The sequence below is a fragment of the Prunus persica genome, chromosome G3 (genome assembly GCF_000346465.2).
Source record: "Prunus persica cultivar Lovell chromosome G3, Prunus_persica_NCBIv2, whole genome shotgun sequence".
NCBI lineage: Eukaryota > Viridiplantae > Streptophyta > Magnoliopsida > Rosales > Rosaceae > Prunus > Prunus persica.
The window spans coordinates 4,635,889-4,658,372 of NC_034011.1; the positions used below are offsets into that span (position 1 = coordinate 4,635,889).

The 22,484-nt window shown below is 35.7% G+C and overlaps 3 protein-coding genes across 3 annotated transcripts; 1 reads left to right on the plus strand and 2 right to left on the minus strand.

The window, feature by feature from the left end:
- On the minus strand, positions 915 to 2,696 carry LOC18783104 (cytochrome P450 CYP82D47). Its single transcript, XM_007217426.2, has 2 exons — positions 1,671 to 2,696; positions 915 to 1,581 (listed from the first exon to the last, which is right to left on the minus strand). Exons 1-2 carry the CDS (start codon positions 2,613 to 2,615, stop codon positions 958 to 960), a joined length of 1,569 nt encoding a protein of 522 aa, XP_007217488.1. The 5' UTR covers positions 2,616 to 2,696; the 3' UTR covers positions 915 to 957.
- LOC18784121 (probable inactive nicotinamidase At3g16190) lies at positions 15,907 to 18,958 on the plus strand. The gene is made up of 5 exons (XM_007215930.2): positions 15,907 to 16,204; positions 16,280 to 16,393; positions 16,666 to 16,900; positions 17,005 to 17,121; positions 18,509 to 18,958. The coding sequence occupies exons 1-5, from the start codon at positions 16,157 to 16,159 to the stop codon at positions 18,580 to 18,582; spliced, it is 588 nt and encodes a 195-aa protein (XP_007215992.1). The 5' UTR covers positions 15,907 to 16,156; the 3' UTR covers positions 18,583 to 18,958.
- Positions 19,175 to 20,762, minus strand: LOC18782639 (leucine-rich repeat receptor-like protein kinase PXC2). The gene is made up of 4 exons (XM_020559290.1): positions 20,454 to 20,762; positions 20,141 to 20,259; positions 19,569 to 20,053; positions 19,175 to 19,284 (listed from the first exon to the last, which is right to left on the minus strand). Exons 1-4 carry the CDS (start codon positions 20,760 to 20,762, stop codon positions 19,175 to 19,177), a joined length of 1,023 nt encoding a protein of 340 aa, XP_020414879.1.

Here is a 22,484-nt window from a genome sequence, read left to right on the forward strand (position 1 = left end):
GATGTGGAAGACAAGTGGAGCCCATATGTCCAATCACATTGTGACATGTGGATGAAAAAATAATTAAATAATTTTTTTAATGAAAATTCCTTTTTTTTTTCTACAACTTTTCATCCCCCTTCCTCTACTCCATCTCTCTCCCCCTCTGCCCTTGCTCTCCATCCTCAGCCCCCTCTCTCCCCCCCTGTCCTCTCCTTCTCCCTTTGTAAAAATAATAATATAACCCATATATCTTTCTCCATCTTTGTATAGTGGTATATAAATCATAACCCACAATCCCCCTTTGTTTTTTTCTTGCCCATTGCCTGCCACCTGCAAGAAAAAATGGTCTTTGGGATTCTTTTATTGGTCTCTTTTTTTTAACACAGCCACCCACAAGCTGCAACCCACGCCCAACTCCCCTACCCTCTCCCACTGTATTTTCTCTCCTCCTCTACCCTCCCCCTCTGTTTTTAATTATTTTAAGTTGTTTGAATAAATATTTGTGTAAAAGGAAATGTGAAACTACCTTGTGCAAGTGATTATTTTGCAAAATATACAGAGGGAGAGGGGTGGGTTGCGGGTGGGTGGGCATGGGGTGGTCGGGCTGTAGAGGCAAGGAAAAAAAAAACAGAGGGAGAGGGAGAGCACAGGGAGGAGAGAGGGCAGAGGGGAGGGGGAGAGAGACAAAGAGAGTGGATTTTCATAAAATAAAAAAAATTACTTCTTTATTTATTTAATCCACATGTCACGATGTGATTGGACATATGAGCTCCACTTATTACACTTAACAGAATTTTTAACGGAGGGACCATTTGTGATAAAAAGCACTAACGTTAAGGACTATTAGTGTCACATAAAAACCTTAAGGATCATTCGTGATAAAATTGTAAACGTTAAGGACCATTTGTGATAAAAAACCTTTTATTTTATATCACAGTATTTATTCTCACACATAGCTATATTCTCATTCTGAACTTATTCATAAAGATGTGGAGACAAGCGTGGTTTGATGAGGACATCAAGAGGGGTGAGTTTCCTGTTCGTAAGTCCAGGGCTTCCAGTCATATCAACCGCTGCGTTTCCTCGGGTCGTGACTTCAAACGAATGAAGAAAACTAGCCAAAGTTAAAAGCGTCGTCTGAAGACCCAAACTTATCCCAGGGCATACTCTTCTACCAGTCCCGAACGGCATCAGCTCAAATTGCTGACCCCTAACATCAACATCCTTATGGGTAGTGAGAAATCTCTCTGGCTTGAACTCCATCGGGTCGGCCCAAACCCGAGGGTCAGTTTGGATCTTCCACAGGTTCACTAGCAGCCATGTGCCTTTTGGAACCTGGTACCCTTCTACGGTACAGTCTTCTCTGAACTCCCTCTGGACTGAGAGTGGACCAGGTGGGCATAAACGCATTGCTTCTTTAATAGTGGCCGACAGGTACACCAGATTATTTATATCTGACTCATTCAACAGTCTGCTTTTGCCAACATGCTGGTCAAGTTCTTCATAAACTTTCTTCAAAACTTGGCGGTTGTTCAAAAGCAAAGAGAGTGTCCACGTCAGGGTCACCATGGTTGTGTCACTCCCTCCAGAAATCATAGTCTGCACAATCAAAACTTTGGTGATTAATAAAACAAATTTACCATTGAGGTCGTTATTGTAAAAAAAATAATTATCATATATATATATACCAAACATGTTGCTTTGATGACGGTATCAGCATCGAAGCCAGCAACATTTGCTCCATCGATGGCTGAAAGCATCACATCAATGAAATCTTGATCTTTTCCTTTAGTTCTTTTCTGCTTGTGCTCCTCCAACCATTCCGCAAGAATACTGTCCAGTTCTTTGGCAGTTCTCTTCATGGCCTTCTGCTGTCCACCCAAATCCAACCAACTAAGCCAAGGAACAGCATCTCCCAACAGAAACAATCCCAGAAAATGAAAGAACTCCCCCATGGCTTTTTGCCACCGCCTTGCCTCCTTCTCCTCACTCAAATCCCCATTCATAAAGCATCTCTTTCCAGCAATCATCCTAAAAATCACATTTAGAGTCAAACCTCCAAACCACTGCTTCATGTCCACCAAAAGCTCCCCCGGCCCTTCTTTTCTGTTGCTCCATAGAGTGTACAGCTCTTTTAAGCTCATCTCCACTTCGGATGCTCTAACGTTTCTCAGTAGCTCCAGCCTGCGATTTGAGAGTAGCTCGAGGGATGTCAGTTTGCGAATTTCACGCCAGTATGTACCGTAGGGGCTAAACCCGAACATGGCATAGTTGTAGCTCAAGTGTTTAATCCCTAGCCTAGCGGGACGGGAGGAAACAGCTATATCGTTTGTGGTGAAGCAATCCTTGGCCGCCTCCCAAGTACTTATCACCAGAGCAGAGTGGATGCCAATCTTGACGGTGAAGATTGGTCCATACTTGCCAGCCAAGGAAGCCAAAGCTATGTGAGGAAGCTGAGATCCTCCGAATAGGTCGAGATGACCTAGCAGAGGCCACCCACCTTCCACTTTTGGTGGTTTGAGACTCTTGGCTTTGGCACCAGAGCTTGATCTCTTTATGATAAAGTAGAAAAACACAAGTATGGCTAAGATTCCAGCTATGGCAGTGTTTAGGCATGGGAGATACAACTCCATTGTCGCAAAGGAAAGGTTGAGGGTAGGTAGCACTTGTGCATAGGTCCTTATATTTATGTTGAAAATGAGGGTAGGACAAATGCAGGATAGTCGAAAATAACGGAACTGTTATAAACTTAGGAAAATTTGGAGAGAATTTAGAGGAAGGAAACAATGATTATCAAGAGATCCACCGTGAGTTTCATCTTTTCTGTTCTTCTTGTTCTTTCTCATTAATCTTAGAGGCCTATTTATAGGCATAGGAAAATACTGTCACATCCTGTGATCGACTTGTCCGCTTTGAACCCCTAGTTATGCCCTCACGGTTTTGTTTATTGGAACTCATGAGTAACTTCCCAGTGGGTCACCAATCGTGAGATTGCTCTAGCCTCAACTCGCTTAACTTTGGAGTTCCTATGACTTCTAAAAGCCCAAAAGACCTCGTGCTAGATGGAGGTGGGCATGTACATATACGACACATCACCCCCTCTCCGTTGGTCAATGTGGGATGTAATCCACACCCTTAAGTAGCCCGACGTCCTCGTCGGCACACTCGCACCATACAGCAGAGTGACTCTGATACCAAATTGTCACATCCCGGTATCGGCTCTGCCGTAGCAATATATTGTCCGCTTTGGGTCCCATCTTTGCCCTCATGGTTTTGTTTCTTGGAACTCACGAGTAACTTCCCAGTAGGTCACCCATCCTATGATTGCTCTAGCCCCAACTCGCTTAACTTCGGAGTTCCTATGACTCCGAAGCCAGTGTACTCCCAACAAGCCTCGTGCTAGATGAAGGTGGGCATATACATATAAGGCACATCACCCCCTCTCCGTTGGTCAATGTGAGATGTTACAAATACATAAAAATTACTACCATAAGTGGTAGGCTTCAATCGCATTGGTAGGTTTGGTACTTTTACATAGACATTTGGTAGGCATAGTTAGGGATGAAGATACAGTAGGAATGGTGGGCATCCATCTTAATTTTGGATTTCCAACACTCCCCCTTGGATGTCCAATATACATGGAATATGCTTCATTAAAAATCTTGACAGTAAAACTCAGTGGAACAAAAACTGGTGAAGGAAAAAAGATTACATAACTATGTGTAACACAATCGTTTATAGAACACTGACACGCGTGCGATACTGCATCGTTAAAACCTTACTAAGAAAAATCCAGTAAGACAAAACACCTGAACGAAAGAAAAAGAATACAATGTGTAAAGTCATGTAAGACCGATACCCTCCCTATATGAAAGACCGATGTCAGACAGACAGACTCATGTGGGATCTGTAAAGTCGTGTAATATTAGAGGAATAAACATAATAAATTAGGTTGTGTAAAGTCATGTAAGACCGATACCCTCCCTATATGAATGACCGATGTCAGACAGACAGACTCATGTGGGATCTGTAAAGTCATGTAATATTAGAGGAATAAACATAATAAATTAGGTTCCCATCGCCTCAATCCCTTCTACATGGCAAGGGTCGGCATGCATGTGACGCGGAAGAAATATAACTTAGGTACTTGTATCAAAATAATGACACATTTGACATATTTTAATTACCTTCTTATCATACAATTATATTAAAATAAATATGTTATAAGCTGCTTGTAACGACTTCAACCTCATCTAAAAGTACTATAGAATCATAGTTCTCCTTAATCCTTACTTAAGTAACACCACTCTCTATAATTCAGCAAGAGACTTGTAGTTCAAGTAGTTAAGAATATCTACTCATGTATATGATGTTTTAAGTTCGATTTCTCCCTCTCTAATAAATTATGGTCAAAAAATGCAAAATAGTATTTGAAAATAATTGGTGGATGGCCTAATTAACTATTCAAGAAGACCATAATAACTTGGTCAAGAGTCAAGATCCAGTTTAGGGCGTTCTTTGACACATCATCTCCACTTAATTTCTTAATTCTCCTTAATTAGGGTGCTACATATGATTGATTAGATTAATTATTCATACTTAGCGGTCACACAGGTACACATTTGGAAGTAACTATCCCAAATATTCATTTGTACGTTGCCCCTTGGTGATTTTGGAATGGTATATGTTGATTTTAACTTCAGTTTGTATATATAATATACACCTTGGTGATTTTGGAATGTTATATGTTGATCTTAAATAGTCTGAAATATCGATAATATCGAGGAAATATCGAGGATATTTCGATTTTTTTGAATCATGGATATTTCGGAACATATCCATGTACATATCGTATAAATATCGACAATATCGACGATAATATCGGAAAATATCGATGTCGATAATTTCGCTCACATTTCAGCAATATTTTGTCAAAATATCGGTGTAATATCGCTAAAATATCGAAAATATCGATGTGAAGGAAAAAAAAAGTTTTTTAAAAAAAAAAGGGAAAAAGGGGAGAAAAAAGCACAAAGGGAATATGAACCCCTCCTATTTTACTCCTCCAACACCTTAAACACCATATCACTTATGTTTTTGTGATAGTATGCTAAAATATTTATATTTATATGGGTGGTATGTTAACAATTACATGCAAAACTATTTTGGGGATTTATCATTTGATGACTACTCTTCACAATACACTTACTCTACACATAGAGATGATGAAGATAGTGAAAAATTTGAACCTCTTAGGAACTTTATGTGGTATTAAGTCACTCATGTATCTTACCATGCAATGTATAAAGTGTTAAATATTATAGTAAATCATTATATATAAATGATTACGGTGTATTTAATCTTTTTTCATTAATTATTACATATTTTTTACACTCATAGTGTTTGCCCGCTTACTGTATAATCAACTTAAATTAGTTAAATCCATCATGCAATGCATTTTCTTCTAATTTTTTGTGATAAACTCATAGATAATTGACTAAATAAACATTCTCCAAAGTTTCAATAAAAATTTCCAAGTTTTTCTTACAATTTCCGTGGTTTTTATTCAATTTTTATCGATATCGATAATATCCCGATATTTCCATCGAAATTTCCATATTTTTGGACTACCGATATTTCCGATATCATCGATATTTTAGACCTTGATGTTAACTAAAGTTTGTATATATGATACATATTTTACGCCTTCACTCCAAATTGCATCAGGCGTTATTTGACGCAATAGTATAATTACTCTGTGAGTGTGACCCTAGCTATCTTTAATCTATTATGTATATTGGCACATCACCATCCATTTTCTTGAATTGGATATATTTTGCATATCTGATCTCTACTTCTTAGAATCAAATCTAGGATTAGGGGGTTTAATTAAGGGAGATTCATTATTATATCCAATATGGAATATGGGGGCCCAAATTATAAAAATGCCTCATATGAAATGGACTTTAGAAACACACCTAAAGCCCATTTATAACATAACAAAAAAGCTTTTAACTTCTTATAAATTACAAAACTGCCATCAATTTCTTAAAACAAGCCCAACCCCAAAATCTCATAAAATACCCAAAACACTCAATATGACATTAAAGTAATTTAATAATTAATATTAAATTCAATAAGGTCAGCTACCATTTTTTGGGTTTTTTTTGGGTTTGTTTATAGAAATTCAATTGTGTAGGGTTTATTTATAATATTAGTGCTAGAAATGGATATATCACTAAATATCTCTTTAATTAATTGTTGTGCCGAGGCAACAAAAATAAATGACCAAAACAGAGAGAGACATTTGATGAAGTTGCATTTTTTCGGTGTAGAAATATGTTGTCAAGGGTTTATGGTACAATTATTGTACATTGTTATAATTTTGGTAGACTCGTTACATGGCATAAAATTTTGGATAAAAATTATTAACAGAAGTGAAACCCTCGACACAACATAAAATTGTAGACCAAATCATTAATAAAGGTGAAATCTACTTTTTTATTTATTTAAAGCGATAGTTTGAATATTCTAAATTAGTCTATTTTACGACGAGGGGGACTCGAACTTAAGTACAAGGGGAGGATTCACTAGCCTAACTAACTGACCGAACTCACACCTACATATGACGAATATATAAAATAGAGATCTACTAGACGACGCTCGCCTATGACGAATATATAGAGATCTACTCCATAATAATCTGCTACAAATAGTTTTTACTATTTTCGGTGACTTTAGTAACTTGATTGCCGTCCGCATATGTGGTACCCTAGATGACAGCGTGGCCCAACCATTCTCCAAGTGCAAGTCCTTTGTGGTGCCTAAACCAAGTTACAAACTTACTGTACTCTTCTTCCCTCACGATATCCATAGATGTACTATATATATATATGGTACTCTTTGTCTTTTCGGTCACTTTAATGATGTAAAAGCTGGCTCCTAGCTGTTTGATTCCTTGTGCTTGGATATGGGTATTTGTGTGAATGCCCCAACTTTCATCTGCCTAGCTATTAGCCTATTCGTATTCATCTGCATCATCAGCTTAACTATATATATGCATATATGATATACCAACTTGTTTTTACGTACTCTTGAGTTAGTGGTATTTCTATTCCCAACATTAGAAGATGTCTCAAGTTTGAATCCTTCTCTCTAATATTTAAAAATAAAAAACAAAAAAGCTTAACCCTATAATTACCAAAGATATTCATATCGTTGTAAAAGTTTGAAGGTGGAGCCCACAGAGGAAGTTCCTTGCATCTTCCAGGAACTTTCCCTTCCCTGTATTTATCAATTCAGGAAGTTTCCTTGCATCTTCCAGGGTTCCTGTATTTATCAATTCAGGAAGTTTTAAATTGGAGAAGCCATCCCTTCCCTTCCCTGTATTTTACCAAAACCTTAGCCTATAAATATGCTTGCTCATTCACTTGTAAGACACACCAAAATGAAGAGAAGAATGAGTGAGGAAAGAAAGAAAGGAAGAGAAGGAAGAAAGAGGGTGAGTAAGTAGAGAGAAAAATAGAGTGGAGAGAAATTTCTCCAAGAGAGAAAAATTAGTGAGCCACATATATTGTAAACACTAAAGTTGTAGCCCTATTATTTTACGTGCAGCTCAACCTCGTTAAATGCTGTGTCTCATCTACTTTACGTGCAGCTCAATATTCATACATATTCCAGGTTATTTTTACAACACGTTATCAGCACGAGAAGCTATCAGGTATAATTTTTGTGCTGCACTATTATCTATACTACTAACCATTAACAAAAATGGACCCTCGGTAATACTAAACATATTATCAGTGGGAGACCGTTACTAATACTAATGTTTATTTTATGAATTTAATTTACTGCACATTTACATTTATTTAAAAGGGTGGTGCGGGTTTATCGTCCACGCCTTTACTTTTATTTAAATGTATGGAGCAGAATTAGTGCCCATACAAGCACCTTTACTTTATCGCAAATTTACTTTACCGTACATTTATTTTATTTACTGTATGGTGTAGGTTTATTACCCATACAACAGTATTTATTTAAAAGGGTGGTGCGGGTTTATCGTCCATGCCTTTACTGTTATTTAAATATATGGAGCAGAATTAGTGCCCATACAAGCACGTTTACTTTACCGCACATTTAATTTTATTTAAGGTATGGTGCGGGATTAACGTCCATACAGCAAGCAATTTAATTTATGAATTTATTTTACCGCACATTTACATTTATTTAAAGTGTGGTGCGGGTTTATCGTCCATACCATTAATTTAATTACCAGTAATTTATTATATGGATTAAATGTGCTGTATGATGAGTTTTACAGTATGCAGATCTGGACCAGAAGTTCCTTGATCCTCATCATACAATTACATCAGGACTTGAAGATCCTTGATGATGATATTAATATGAGAGCTGACAGTCTCTCCGGTACTGTATTTGTAAACATGGGTCCTTGATCCCTGACATGTAAATAAGGACCTAGAGTTCCTTAATGATGTAACAGTACCGTATTGGTTCATAGTGCCATACACATTGATGATAACTGTACTGGCAGATGAATAGATACGTATTCATGACTTGATGAATAGTACTATTCACATGAATAGTGACGTATGCATAAATATGAACCATTTTGGGTAAACCGTCACTATATACAAAAGGGAACCTGCAGTTCCTTAAACTCATGGATGAGCAATTAAATGAGATGCCAGAAGTTCATCAAAATATGGACAATTATGTAAGGGATTGAAGTCCCAAAATATGTACAGAAAATTGTAAAAATGTCCATACCATGAGAATATGTGGCTTTGGCCTGAAGTTCAAAAATTCAATAGTGTTGAGAACCTGAAGTTCCAACAATTAAATGGACAATCCTTGAGGTATTATTGCAAATTGTGGTATGCCACATATTTCTTTGGCATAAGAAGATGATGAATTTAAAGTTCGATTTTGTTACAATCGACACCTCAAGGATGAAATATATTTTGTGAATTCCGGTTGTTAAGAATACACCGCGAAATGGATAATATCAATATAAACCTCAAATAATGAATTGAGACTCCCCACATATTTTGTTATATCTGGGCCGGAAGCCCATGGATCCAAATATATGAGAGATCCTAAACTTGAAGTTGTGGGTATATAGTAGTTAATGCTCTTCACTACTATATTGCGATATTATCATGGCTTTTACTCAATTCATATTTCATGTCCATTTGAAAAGGGCAAATAAATTCTGAGTTTGTGCCCATGCCAAAAGTTCCGGGCTACCATGCAATTTGGGATAGACAATGTGGTTATTTGAATCTATAAGGCACAAGGTTCCAAACCGTCATTTTGAAAAGACGTAAAAACCACAGGTGCAAGTTTAAGAATGTGCGCAATTATTATTACAGGAACATACAACAGATAGATTTTTTCCACCTGCAATAAAGGTGCAGGCCCTGTAAAATCTATAAAATTACATTATGTTCTGGAAGCCTCTGAAGGAAGAGAACGGCGCCTCTTAAGCTTGGCCATGAGCTTCTCGTGGTCTCCCAAAATTCTTTCATTGGAGACCTGTAGCATGTCTAGCCGTCTCAGTGTATCAACAGAGTACGAACTCACTAGTTTCAACAAGGAATTATTCTCTCCTTTAAGTTTCTCAACCTCCTGTTGAGACTCATGAAGCATTCTTTGGAGAGACGAATTTTCAGTAGCTAACCTCTCAACCTCGTTTGCTCTAGCACGCAAACGATCAGCCATGTTAGAAACAGAAGCAGCACTCTGAATGCTAAAAGCCATTGAGTCATCAATAGCCTCTTCCTCTGATCTCCCTGTCAACAACATTTCATCCATTGGAGTAATGAAATTCCTAGCTACTATGACAGCAGTAGCATCATTCATCATCACAGAATCATTAACTGTGAGATGACGATTTTTGGATACAAAAGATGGACGCCAAACTTGGGCGTCACTGGTTGTTGTGGGAGCATCATTTAAATTGAAATAATTTGGGCAGGAAGAAGAGGAAGCCATTTTTTTTTAAGAAGGTTTCGAAGAAAGTCTTAGGAAAACTAAAGTTTCAGAAAATAAAGAAATTTGAGTTGAAACGCAGTTGCTCCAATCAAATTTTTGCAAAGGCCATATCTATAGGAGGAAATATGGCTACTGTTTTTCAGGACCCCAATATCTTCTCGAATCCCCATATTATCTTTTTCTTTCCTAGAGTCCAAAACTTCACGTGGCCTCTAATAATGCCTGTCGGCACTTTCGGCGTTTTTCAAAGTATTATTTTCAAAGCCGATCTTGCTTTACGGATTTCACGGAGCTACTTTTTCAAAAGTATCCCGAGAATCTCGCAATTTTCCTATGGTTAATTTGAAATTCACCGGTTCTACCTATTCATTGTATTTGTGTATAAATGTGTTACGAACGAAATTTTCTTTGCAGAAGACATCCAGTTTACTCCATACCTAGTGATGCGATATCTACTTGTTTTTCTTATCAGTGAGCACTCAATATGCCTGAGAAGCAAGACTATCCCTGATCACGTTTCCACTACATCAAGAAACTGTGAAGGCGATCTTATGCTCTAATCTTCGGGAGTCCTTCTAGACTAGGAGATATGAGAGCTTATTGTCTGCTCCCACCAGCTTCCTTCCCTGATTGCTTACCTTCTCTTGCAATCAATATCACATTATTTTTGCATTTTTTTCCTCTTTTTATAACTCTCTGTTCATAAGAGATTTTATTTCTTTAGAATGAACATCTGAAGAATGAATCCATGAAGTAATCATAACTATGAGGGTTATTTGTTTTGACAGAGGCAAAAGAGTTGTGATTTTTGCTTTTGCAGGATATAACTAGATCATCAAGCGCTACATTATATTTACTGGGCTGATATGAGCTTGAATGATACTTGAGAAAAGTTTTTCCCACCTAAGGATGTAAGCAATACTTGTGTTATTTTATGCTTATATACCTATTTGATATTTTATCTTGAAAGGTAACCAAATGGGAAGATAAGTCCGTTCCAAAAGAATGGCTTGTATGTATCTATGAATTATTAATGCAAATTTTACAGATTGCAAGTTGGATACATTGATAATACACTGCACAGATTAAAGTCCCATAAGAACATAACATGGGTATAGCAGTGATCAATATGATGCACGCCTGTTGCGTAGCAAATGATGTGGATTGAAGTCCCGAAAGGACAATCCTTTGACATGTCAATATTGATATTATGCACGCCTAATGCGTAGCAAATTATATGGGTTAAAGTCCCATAATACGGGTTAAAGTCCCAGAAATTAATTGACATGTATGTATTAATCTGTGGCATGCCTGCAGCATGACAGATATATGGGTTCTAAATGTTCCAACTCCCTAAATGGAGATTTTCCACGCCCTATGTAAAATAACGCTCCATTGGAGGTTATAATCCACATTCTCACATAATAAAAGCCCCATGAAGTGGCTTGGGTACCCAAAAGCAAAAGAAATGCTTATAATTGATGCATGCGCATGAACATGAGAATTGTGAGATTATGAATTGATGAATGACAATTTTTGGTTTTGGAGTAGCTACTCAAATCATCAATGGGCTGTGTTGATTGGAACCACGTTCAATTATTAAATGTCGACAATATCATTGGCCAAAATGGAACGAGGTAATTCCATTATAAATGAGAATGAACGTGAAAGAACAAACCCACAATACGAACCCCAAAATTTGTTAATACTAAAAGTTATATTTGGGTGTTCGGAATAAAAGGAAATATATCTACTTTGTATGACACACTGTTTCTGGCAGAAACAAGGAATGTTGGGTTTTCTCCATATTTACAGATTCAATTGTGCCCCCCTTATTACACAATTACGAAGACCAACATATTATCTTTAAGGGTTATTAATGCACAGAGCATATCGCCAGAAGCGATTTCCTAAAGATGTATAAATAGCTGGGTAAAAGCTATATAATGTGTCATAAAGTTTAATCCCTTTTAACCAAAATCCGTTGAGAGGATTGATATTGCATAGAGAAAGTCCCTAAAGGACATGTGCTTGAAGCACAAAATTTGTACTCAATATTAATATGCATAAATTACCTCAGTGAGTACATTGATTATAATGTGATTGCAACACATTAAAGCTTCTGCAGAATTCATGAAATATTTGTCTCGATCGAGCATTATGCCAACGAGATTCTTGCTTATACTAAGAAAGTATTAAAGTATTTTTATGAGGATTATCCGTTGGACACTTTAATGATTTTCCGAAAGTATATTGGACCGGACATCATATTTTCCAGATAGGGCTCAACTCCATCACCATCATTTTGGGATGATGTGAGGTATATTTGATGCTATCTAAGCATAACACCATATACGGGCATATTTTTTTAGTGAACTTATAAATAGCCCAAGTGTTCTAAGATATGCGGACTCAGGAAATCTCTATGGTCGCTTACTGGAAAAAGCTAGTCATGAAGTTTTCAGGGGGAGATATTCATCAGGGGGAGCATGGTATTAATAACGACTTTCATACACTATTGACTCACAGCAGCAGTGTCAACTATGATATTCAGACAGATGATCAACAGTATGGCTTAAAGATATTTTGCCAAACATCAGGGGGAGCGTGCTGTCAATACAGACCCTTACACACTGTACTCTTTTTCCTTCATCCAGATTTTTATCCCACTGGGTTTTTCCTGGCAAGGTTTTAACGAGGCAGTGTCGCACGCGCGTCAATATACACAGAATTTTATGTTACATGTGATTATGTACTCTTTTTCCCTTCGACCAGTTTTTGTCCTACTGGGTTTTTACTGGCAAGGTTTTTAACGAGGCATATTCCATATCATTTGTGGTCTCCAAGGGGGAGTGTTGTAAAAGTTTGAAGGTGGAGCCCACAGAGGAAGTTTCCTTGCATCTTCCAGGAACTTTCCCTTCCCTGTATTTATCAATTCAGGAAGTTTCCTTGCATCTTCCAGGAACCTTCCCTTCCCTGTATTTTACCAAAACCTTAGCCTATAAATATGCTTGCTCATTCACTTGTAAGACACACCAAAATGAAGAGAAGAATGAGTGAGGAAAGAAAGAAAGGAAGAGAAGGAAGAAAGAGGGTTAGTAAGTAGAGAGAAAAATAGAGTGGAGAGAAATTTCTCCAAGAGAGAAAAATTAGTGAGCCACATATATTGTAAACACTAAAGTTGTAGCCCTATTATTTTACATAGTGGAAAAGTTACTACTGCTGCTCTCCGGGGACGTAGGCATAACCGAACCTCGTTAAATGCTGTGTCTCATCTACTTTACGTGCAGCTCAATAATCATACATATTCCAGGTTATTTTTACAACACATATCAAATTTTCTCATTGAATGAGGTTTCTAGAGTGGCTCCCAAACTGAATAAATGAAATATTTTAAATTTAGTGAACAAATTTGATGATTCTAGCAAACTTCTATAATTATATACATGTGAGGAACATTATATTTTCAATGTGCACTTTTTATATATACATATATAATTATTCATTAATATAACGTACTCTGAAATTTATATGAAAACAAGAGGATGGAACCAACTATAGTTGTGCGTTTAGTGATTTTTATCTTCCCAATGTTGGAAGAGATCCCAAATTCGAAACCTCCCTCCTTCATAAATTAAAAAAGAAAAAAAAAAAGAAAGAAAAAGAAACAGAAACAGGAGCATGGAATAAGACTCTTAATAATGAACCCATATAAAGTCTTCATGGATTAAAGCAAATACATAACAAAACAACACACAGCTTTCATATATACAAGGTTGAAAATTTTAAAAACATTAAAACTTCATGTACATTCTTCTTTAATAAAGCGAATAAGTTTCCATGAGTACCACTCATTCATCATTATAGCAATCAATCATGCTCGTCCTTAGGTGAAAGTACTAAAATGCCCTTATACGTATTTTGTGTTTATCTGCACATATAAAATATCTATATGCCTCTAAATGTGCTAAAAACATGTTTCTCATTCATGTGGTGATTTTTTTTTATATATAATTTAGTTAATGTATTTTGAAATATTTGAATTTTGTGTGAAATTACCAAAATGCCACTATGTGTTTTTTAAAGAAAGAAATGAAAATAAAGTTTAAAAAAAAAACATCAGATTTTAAAACATGAGGTAAACCTACCAGAGTTATATCTGGAGCGTTCAAAATATGCCAAACACACAATTGCAAAGCTTTAAACACCCCACTTGGCCTTTAACCATACATCGTAACCAAGCAACTTTGAGAGCAACTCAAGTTCATTTTCAACTACTTCTTAGCCTATAAAAGGGCAGCTAGTGTTCATCTCATTACAAACTACAACCCAAGGAAAGAAATCATACATAAACAAAGTTCGATTGCGAGAAAAGTTTAGTTAAAGGCACCTCCCTCAACCACTTCCATTTGTGCACTAGTGAAGCTCAAATTCGAATCCATGCTTTCAACCTGCTCATCACCACTTCAGAAACATCTAGTGTAAGTATATGAACACCTACGAATAGTTTTATTTTGCCTTAAGAATGGATCAAACATGAAAAAAACACTATTTTCTCTATAAAAAAGTCACTTCTATAAATTGTTGTTTTCATGTTTCAAATTTGAAAAATAATTTGTGTCTAAAGAGCTTTAACTTAATTTACTTTGTTTATTTTGCGAGCCGATAGCTTGCAGGAGTTAAAACAAAATCAAACTCAATAGCTTGAGCTGCATCCAACCGATTCATAGTAAAATGTTGGCCCATTTGACAACAATATTTTCAAGCAAACAAGTAATAGTCTTTAAAAAAAAAAAAAAAAAAAAAACTAACAAGTAATAGCTGACAACAATTATTTACTTATTTTTTGGACAAAGGCGTGACAACAATATTTTAAAATAGAATCACAAAGATAAAATTCCTAATTTATGAGCTTATATGCAAAAATGCCTAAACGATATGAACACTTCCAGCAAGAGAGGCTAGCCCATGCAAGAGGCTCCTAGGTCCCCAATTCCGTTTCCAATGGCCAAGGCTTGTCAGGGTAAGCATTGGGCTCCACCAGCCTGGCAAGCTCAAAGGCAAGACTTGCTTGGGCTGCTGTCTAGGCACGCTCACATCATTGTGACATCAGCAACCAATTTAAATACTAAAAAAAAAAAAACTCCCCAAAATTTCAGATTTTTTTTTTCTATAAATACTTAGCCATATTCTTCACATCCCACACCAAAACTCTATCAAATTCCTCAACTCATATCTCATGTGAATAGTGGTTGTTAAAGACGGTCCTATGACTTGTACAACCTGGGCTATAGCCCAGGTGAGTTTTTTTTATTTATTTCTTATAGTTAGTGTTACTGTTAATCCCATTTATAGCAGAAATATTAATTTGAACTAATTAGATCATTGTAGTGTTACCTCTAGTTGCCGTGTGTCTATCTGACTCTATCTTTGTGATGATAAATTTTCATTTTTGAAGTTTCTTATGAATTTTCTTTTCTCTTAAATTCATTTGTGTTCATCATGGTAGACCTTAGCTGGCATTGTTGGTGTAAAATAGGCCTTTTAAACAAATAAAATAAAAATTATATGTTTTAAAATTATATATATACATATATACACACACATACATGATCAATTCCATAAGCCTAAAATCTAATAGTTCAATAAGGTAAATTTAGCCCATCTCATTTTAAAATCCTGGGTCCGTCCTGGTGGTTGCCCTTGGGTTGTTATGGCAATGGGTGAGAATGTATACAAAAAAAATTACTAAGGCAGTCACTATTCATATAAACAGTAACTGTCCTTACCTCTCTTTGTCTTTTATTGATAAATGAGTTCTACTCGAGCTGTCTCGTAGTCACAAGATTTACAAGCCGAACATATCAAAACAAAAATAAACTGTCATAAACTTGAATGCATACAATACAATTTGAGGAGGAGATAAAAAGGAGAGTGGGAAAAGAAAATGAGAGGGTCTAGCTGTGAGAGAATTTGCATTCGCCGTCTGTGAAATGAATTCTTTACTTTTGAGGGTTTGGGTTTAGTTGAGGCTTAGCCCAAATTGTATACAAGGGCCTTTTCCCTTGAACCTTCATCCAAGCTGGGTCAGAGTTATATCTTCAACAGGCAGCAGCTACCAGAGTTGTCAACCTCCTTTCTCCAACTGAGTCTCTGAAACATGGCAAACAAATGGAAGCACACAGCTCTGCTTGTAATTGACATGCAGGTCTTTCTCTCTCCCCAAACTCTGATTTCTGCCAAAATAAAATGAATTGGGTTTTGAAGCGGTTGTGTTTTGCAGCATGATTTCGTAGATGTGGATGGTCCTATGCTAGTCAGTGGAGGCAAAGCAATAGTCCCAAATGTAATCAAGGCCGTTCAAATCGCAAGGCAGCGTGGCATGCTCGTAGTTTGGGTACCCAACTGTCTTTCCTATTCCCTTGTTCGTTTTTAGTTGAACTTTCCACTTTCTGCTAACTAGAACAACGAAAAACATAAGACCCAGGATTTTAATACCAAGTACCAACTTTTCTTCTTCCAATTTTTACTGCCACTAAGATAAACTTTAATGTGCAATTGAGAAAAGGAGTGTATTTTGATTTGATTTTTAATGTGGGAAGATAAAATATTCACTCAATTTTACAGTCAAGTTGGATTTGTAATGGTTCATTTTGACAAATATGGTAGGTTGTGCGTGAACATGACCCACTAGGAAGAGATGTTGAGCTTTTCCGCCGGCACTTATATCCTGCTGGGAAGGTTGGTCCAACCGTTAAGGGTCAGTTTGGTGCTGAACTTGTTCATGGGCTTGTGATTCAAGAAGGGGATTATAAGTTGGTCAAGACACGGTTTAGTGCATTCTTTGCTACACATCTTGATTCATTTCTTAAGGGTGCTGGAATTGACAGTTTGGTTGTCACTGGTAAGTGAGATATTCAATTATGAAAGACCCTATTGTTTGTTTTGTAGAATGGTGTTTTTAGTATTTTGTGTAAGGTTGTAATTTGTTGGTGTTGGTATTTTTAGGTGTTCAGACTCCAAACTGCATTAGGCAGACTGTGTTTGATGGTGTAGCTTTGGATTACAAATCTGTTACAGTTGTTCTTGATGCCACAGCTGCTGCTACACCTGAAGTACACGCTGGTATGTGATTTTTGTTTTTGTGATGCTAATGTTATCGTTGTTCTGTTCCTTTTTCCCCAGAAACTTATGCCTCAGTAACCATCTAATCATAGCATATACAGAAGAAAAAAAATCTAATTATAGGATTTTCACTACAAAATTCGGTTATTAAGGATGGTTAGGAATGGTGATTTCAGGTTGTTTGATTAATGTTATATGAAGTTGAGGTTGATCTGGATCCTGTTGATAAATTTTTGTCACGGATTGGAAATTGAGGATGTGAATAAGTGACTCATATCCTTGATACATTTGAACTTGATTCTTAGTATGGGCTGATTCGGAGTATTGATCGCTTGTACGGTGTTAATTTGTTTGAGATTAGGTAGATAGATTTTATCTCTTGTTATTTCATCATTATGCATGCAAATGCTGAAATAATCCTTTTTGAAACCTATTTTTCAGTTTAAAAGAATTCAGGATATGTTAATAGAAGGAAAAAGTAGGAAACTTCGAATACCACTGATATGCCCTCTTTAACTCAAATACCTCCTCATGTGTCAACATTGAACCCAAAATTATATTCTCAAGTACCATTAGATATAGACTAGTAGTGTGACTACGGAATTCCCATAGAAAACTACAAGCCTTCACCCTTTCCTGGTGGAAACAGAGTCAGAAGAAAAATGAAACTTAGAAGAGATAAGGTGGTGGGGACAGTTTAAGAATTGGATTTTTCTTTTGATGGTCAGAATTGATACCTTTAAGTATCCAAATAGCTAATGCGTAATGTAAAGGAAACTCTACAAAGACAAACCAAGGAGATCTTGTAACTATGATTGTCTTTTGGATGATTTGTAGGCGTGCATGTTGAAATTAGGACCTTGGCTAGTAAATTTCTCTGCTATCTTTTCTTATTCCTTACTGAAGGCAAGGAAAAGCTTTTGAATTAGCTGTATGTATGATTCAATTGATATGATTTTAAATTTTCTACCATAATCACTTTTGCATGAAGAAATCTGACTCTGTGGGGATGCCTATGGGGCTATCATCACTGGAATATGCCATTTATACTTCTTTTCTTCAATGCTAGTGCATGTGACCCATGTCTATCATCGTCCAAATTTTGGTGTGCCAAGCAATATCTTCAATGATCCTTCTTTTAAGCACAGCAAAGTGTTCTCTTTTTACAGAGTATGCTGTTCTGTGACTTTCATACTGTCAATGTGATCCATTGATCAGATGGGTTATACATGTGAGACCGTTTCACAAGAGAATATTACCCTTAAAAGATGTATCATATAGGAAACCTGTTTAGTCCGTTATAGTTTTTTTTAATAATTCTGATTGTATTTGAAGATGGATTGTCGAATGATAGCCATGACTGACTAGCCCAAATTCTCTGAACCAGCCAATATATTGGACATGAAGAACATTGGAGTTGCAACACCAACCTTACAAGAATGGTGTGAATCTGATGATTGATCCTTCTGGTAACCAAATAGGTTTCCTTCTGCTTGATTGTTGCAATAAGACGGTCCTGTAGACGTGCATTTTGATGAAAGAATGGCTTTCCTTCCTTTTCTTTGACTGTATATTGAGTGTCTTAACATTTCACACAATAAGCCCCTTCTACAACTTCAATCTGCACTGTCATTGATCGATTTACAAAGTGACACAGTAGGTTACATGTCAGTAAAAGTCCGCCGGAGTGCGATGTGTCCCCAGATATATAGGGGCTGAGGGTACCATGACACGTGTGTAAAAGTATTCATATAAATATCATGATCTTTTTCACATTCTTGATTCTCTTACAAGTTTTCTTGAACATAATATATGTTCGGACTGTCAACCTAGACCATTGATCATAAGAGATGTTTATATAATCTTGTCATATATGCTATAGCAATGTATCCTTCTAGCTCAGTGTCACTCTCCATGTTCAATGGTGGCAGGCAGTGGCAAGGTTTTGGGCGATGAACACATATTATTGGGCATCTATGGCACTTAACTTGCAGAATACAGATGTGTTGATAACTAAATGCATTTACTAGAGAGGAAATGGAGCTTAGAAAAATCAATTGCAACTATGGGAGTTAAATTCGAAGACCTTGCTAAGGGCATCCCTTCGCATTGCACCTTGCTTTGAACCAAAACCAGTGGCGACCAGTACTTGACGCAGTATTTCTGTCCATGTTAATAGAGTGTATAGCCTCCTGGCCATACTAAAAACAAAATTCGTATAGCCACCCGGCTATACTATTTTTGACACGTGGCAATATGGCACCAGGCGACAGGCGGTCAAATTGTATAGCCATGCGGCTATACGACGGTTTTTATTATAGTATAGCCGCGTGCCTATACTATTTTGCATACATGGCGAAATGGGCGGGGGGGCTTTTTAAAAATAAATAGTATGGCCAAGGGACCATACCCCTCTGGATACTTAGAGTATAGCCGACCGGCCATACCAGTAGTTTTGGGAAGAGTTCCATTAATATGAATTTCAGAAATGCTTGCCTCTTCTACGAATGGCAGATGTCCCAAGGACAATGGAATTGGACCTGATATTGAATTACTTGAAAGAGCAAGGAGGCGTAAATGTCTGAAATTTCCTAGCTGATCGAATAGGGGACCTGAGAAATCATTTGTTGACAGCTTCAGTGACTCCATTTGACCTGAACTACACCTTGACAAGCTTCCCAATATTTCTGATACGCTTCCATTGAAATAGTTCCTTGACAGATCAAGAACCGTCAACTTACAAAGATTTCGCAATGAGTTTGGGATTTTCCCTTCAAGTTGATTAGCAGACGAGTCAAGATTGACAATGGCTGTCAAGTTTCCAATGCAACTTGAAATTTCACCTCGCAAGAGATTCAAATAAAGGGATAGGGACTCAAGATTGCTACAAGTGTACAACCATTGAGGTATGGTACCCCAGATGATGTTCCACCTGAGATTAAGAACTTTAAGCCATGTCGTGTTTTGCAACACCGACTGGTTTTTAATTGAGTTCACAACCAGACATATGCAACTCTACCAGCATAGAGGGAGTATGTTTGTCACCTGAAACCAATCAGATGCTTTGCTAAGATCTACACGACTCAGGTCTAGGTTCTGCAAGCTCGAAAGACCAGAAAGCCAATGGAGATTCTTAACCTTCATCCAGTAGTAGCTTTTACTCAGGAGTCCTAGAGAGCGCAGACCCGAGAGATTTCCCAATTGATGCGGAATTTAAGATATCTTAAACTTTTAAGAGAACCTAAGAAGCTAGGAATCTGTATTCCTCCAAAATCATTGTTGCTTAGATCCAAGTAGCTCAGATGCTTTAAATTTAGTAGAGAAGTATTTACCTTGCCCCCCAAATAGTTTTCTTGATGCAAACTGTAATTCAAATACTCATCTGAATAATAATTTCCAAGGTGCAGCTCACGGACATGACCGGTTAAATTGTCGCACACAACTCCAGTCCAATTGCAACAATCTCCCTCACCAACCCTAGATAAAAGCTTATTTGAAGGATCCTTAATATCTTGCTTGAACATTAGAAGTGCTTGTCTCTCATTTTGTTCACAAGGCACACCCAAATTTCCATTGCATAAGCTAATGGTTGCAATGCTTGGAAATCTGAAAACTGAAACAATTCTCATGGCTTTGTCCATGAGGTTATGTCTTAACAGGTGATGTGTGTGAGCAATATAACTCATTTAGAATGGTGCAATATATACAAACACTACTACACTAGAATTGAGAGTGAAGGTCTAAACTCAATATTTTTTTTCAAAATCATTTTCAAAAATGGTGAACAAAGTCGTTGAGTACGTGTGCTCTACCAAACAACTCAATAGGACTTGAAGTCCAAGTCAGTCCAGTCTAACACTCCAAGGGGTCGTTTGGTACACAGGCTTGGCTTGGACTAAATTTAGTACCATGTTTGTTTCATTAAATTCTAGTCTTAGATGAGATTGCTAATACCGGGCCCACCAAAAATACCTCATTAGGAGGGGACTACTAAACCCATGTAGAAAGGGAGGATTAACTAGTCCTATGTTCACCAATGTATAAGATGCATATATTATATTGTAATACTAATAACATATATTATTATTATTATTATTATTATTATTATTATTATTATTATTATTATTATTATTATTACATACACATATACTATAATGTACATATATACATGTATATACACATATACATGTATATATATATATATATAAACACATATATACATATATAATATATATATAAATACATATAGATATATACACATATATTATTATTATAATATACTCATATACACATACATATTAATATTACAATAATACATACATGTATACATGTATATATGTATATGTACATTAATATATATAAACACATATATACATATATAATATATAAATACATATAGATATATACACGTATATTATTATTATAACATACTCATATACACATACATATTAATATTATAATAATAGCATACATGTATATATGTAATATATATAAGTATACATACATATATGTGTATATATATTATACCCATGTATGTATTATAATATACATATACACACGTATATACACATATACATTATATATTTATACTATATGTATATATATTATAATATACATATATACATGTATATTATTATTATAACATACCCATATATATTATCTATTATAATATACATATATATGTATATGTATTATACCCATGTATGTATTATAATATATAGATACGCCTATATACACATATATTATATACATGTATATACGTATATATATGTATATTATAATATATAATATATATACATATAAAATATATACATATGTATTTTATAATATATATATATATAATGTATATATATACATATGTATTTTATAATATATATAATGTATATGTATATATACATACATATATAATATACATATATACACGTATATACATGTATATTATTATTATTATTATAACATACCCATATATATTATATATTATATTATACATACATATATATAAATATATGTATATGTATTATACCCATGTATATTATAATATACATATATACACCTATATACACTTATATATATGTATGTACGTTTATATTATTTAAAATATATAATATTATTATAATATACTTATATACTTGTATATATACATATATATATATATTATATGTATGAATATATACATATATATTATATATATTATAAAATACATATATACATATATATATATATATATAGATATTTTTGAAAAAATAAAAAAAATTCTAGTCCTAGTCCCAGCATACACCAAACGCAGGATAAGTGTTATCCAACTTAGACCAAGCCAAGCCAAGCCAAACCAGTCCCTAAACATAGTCCATGCCAAGACAGTC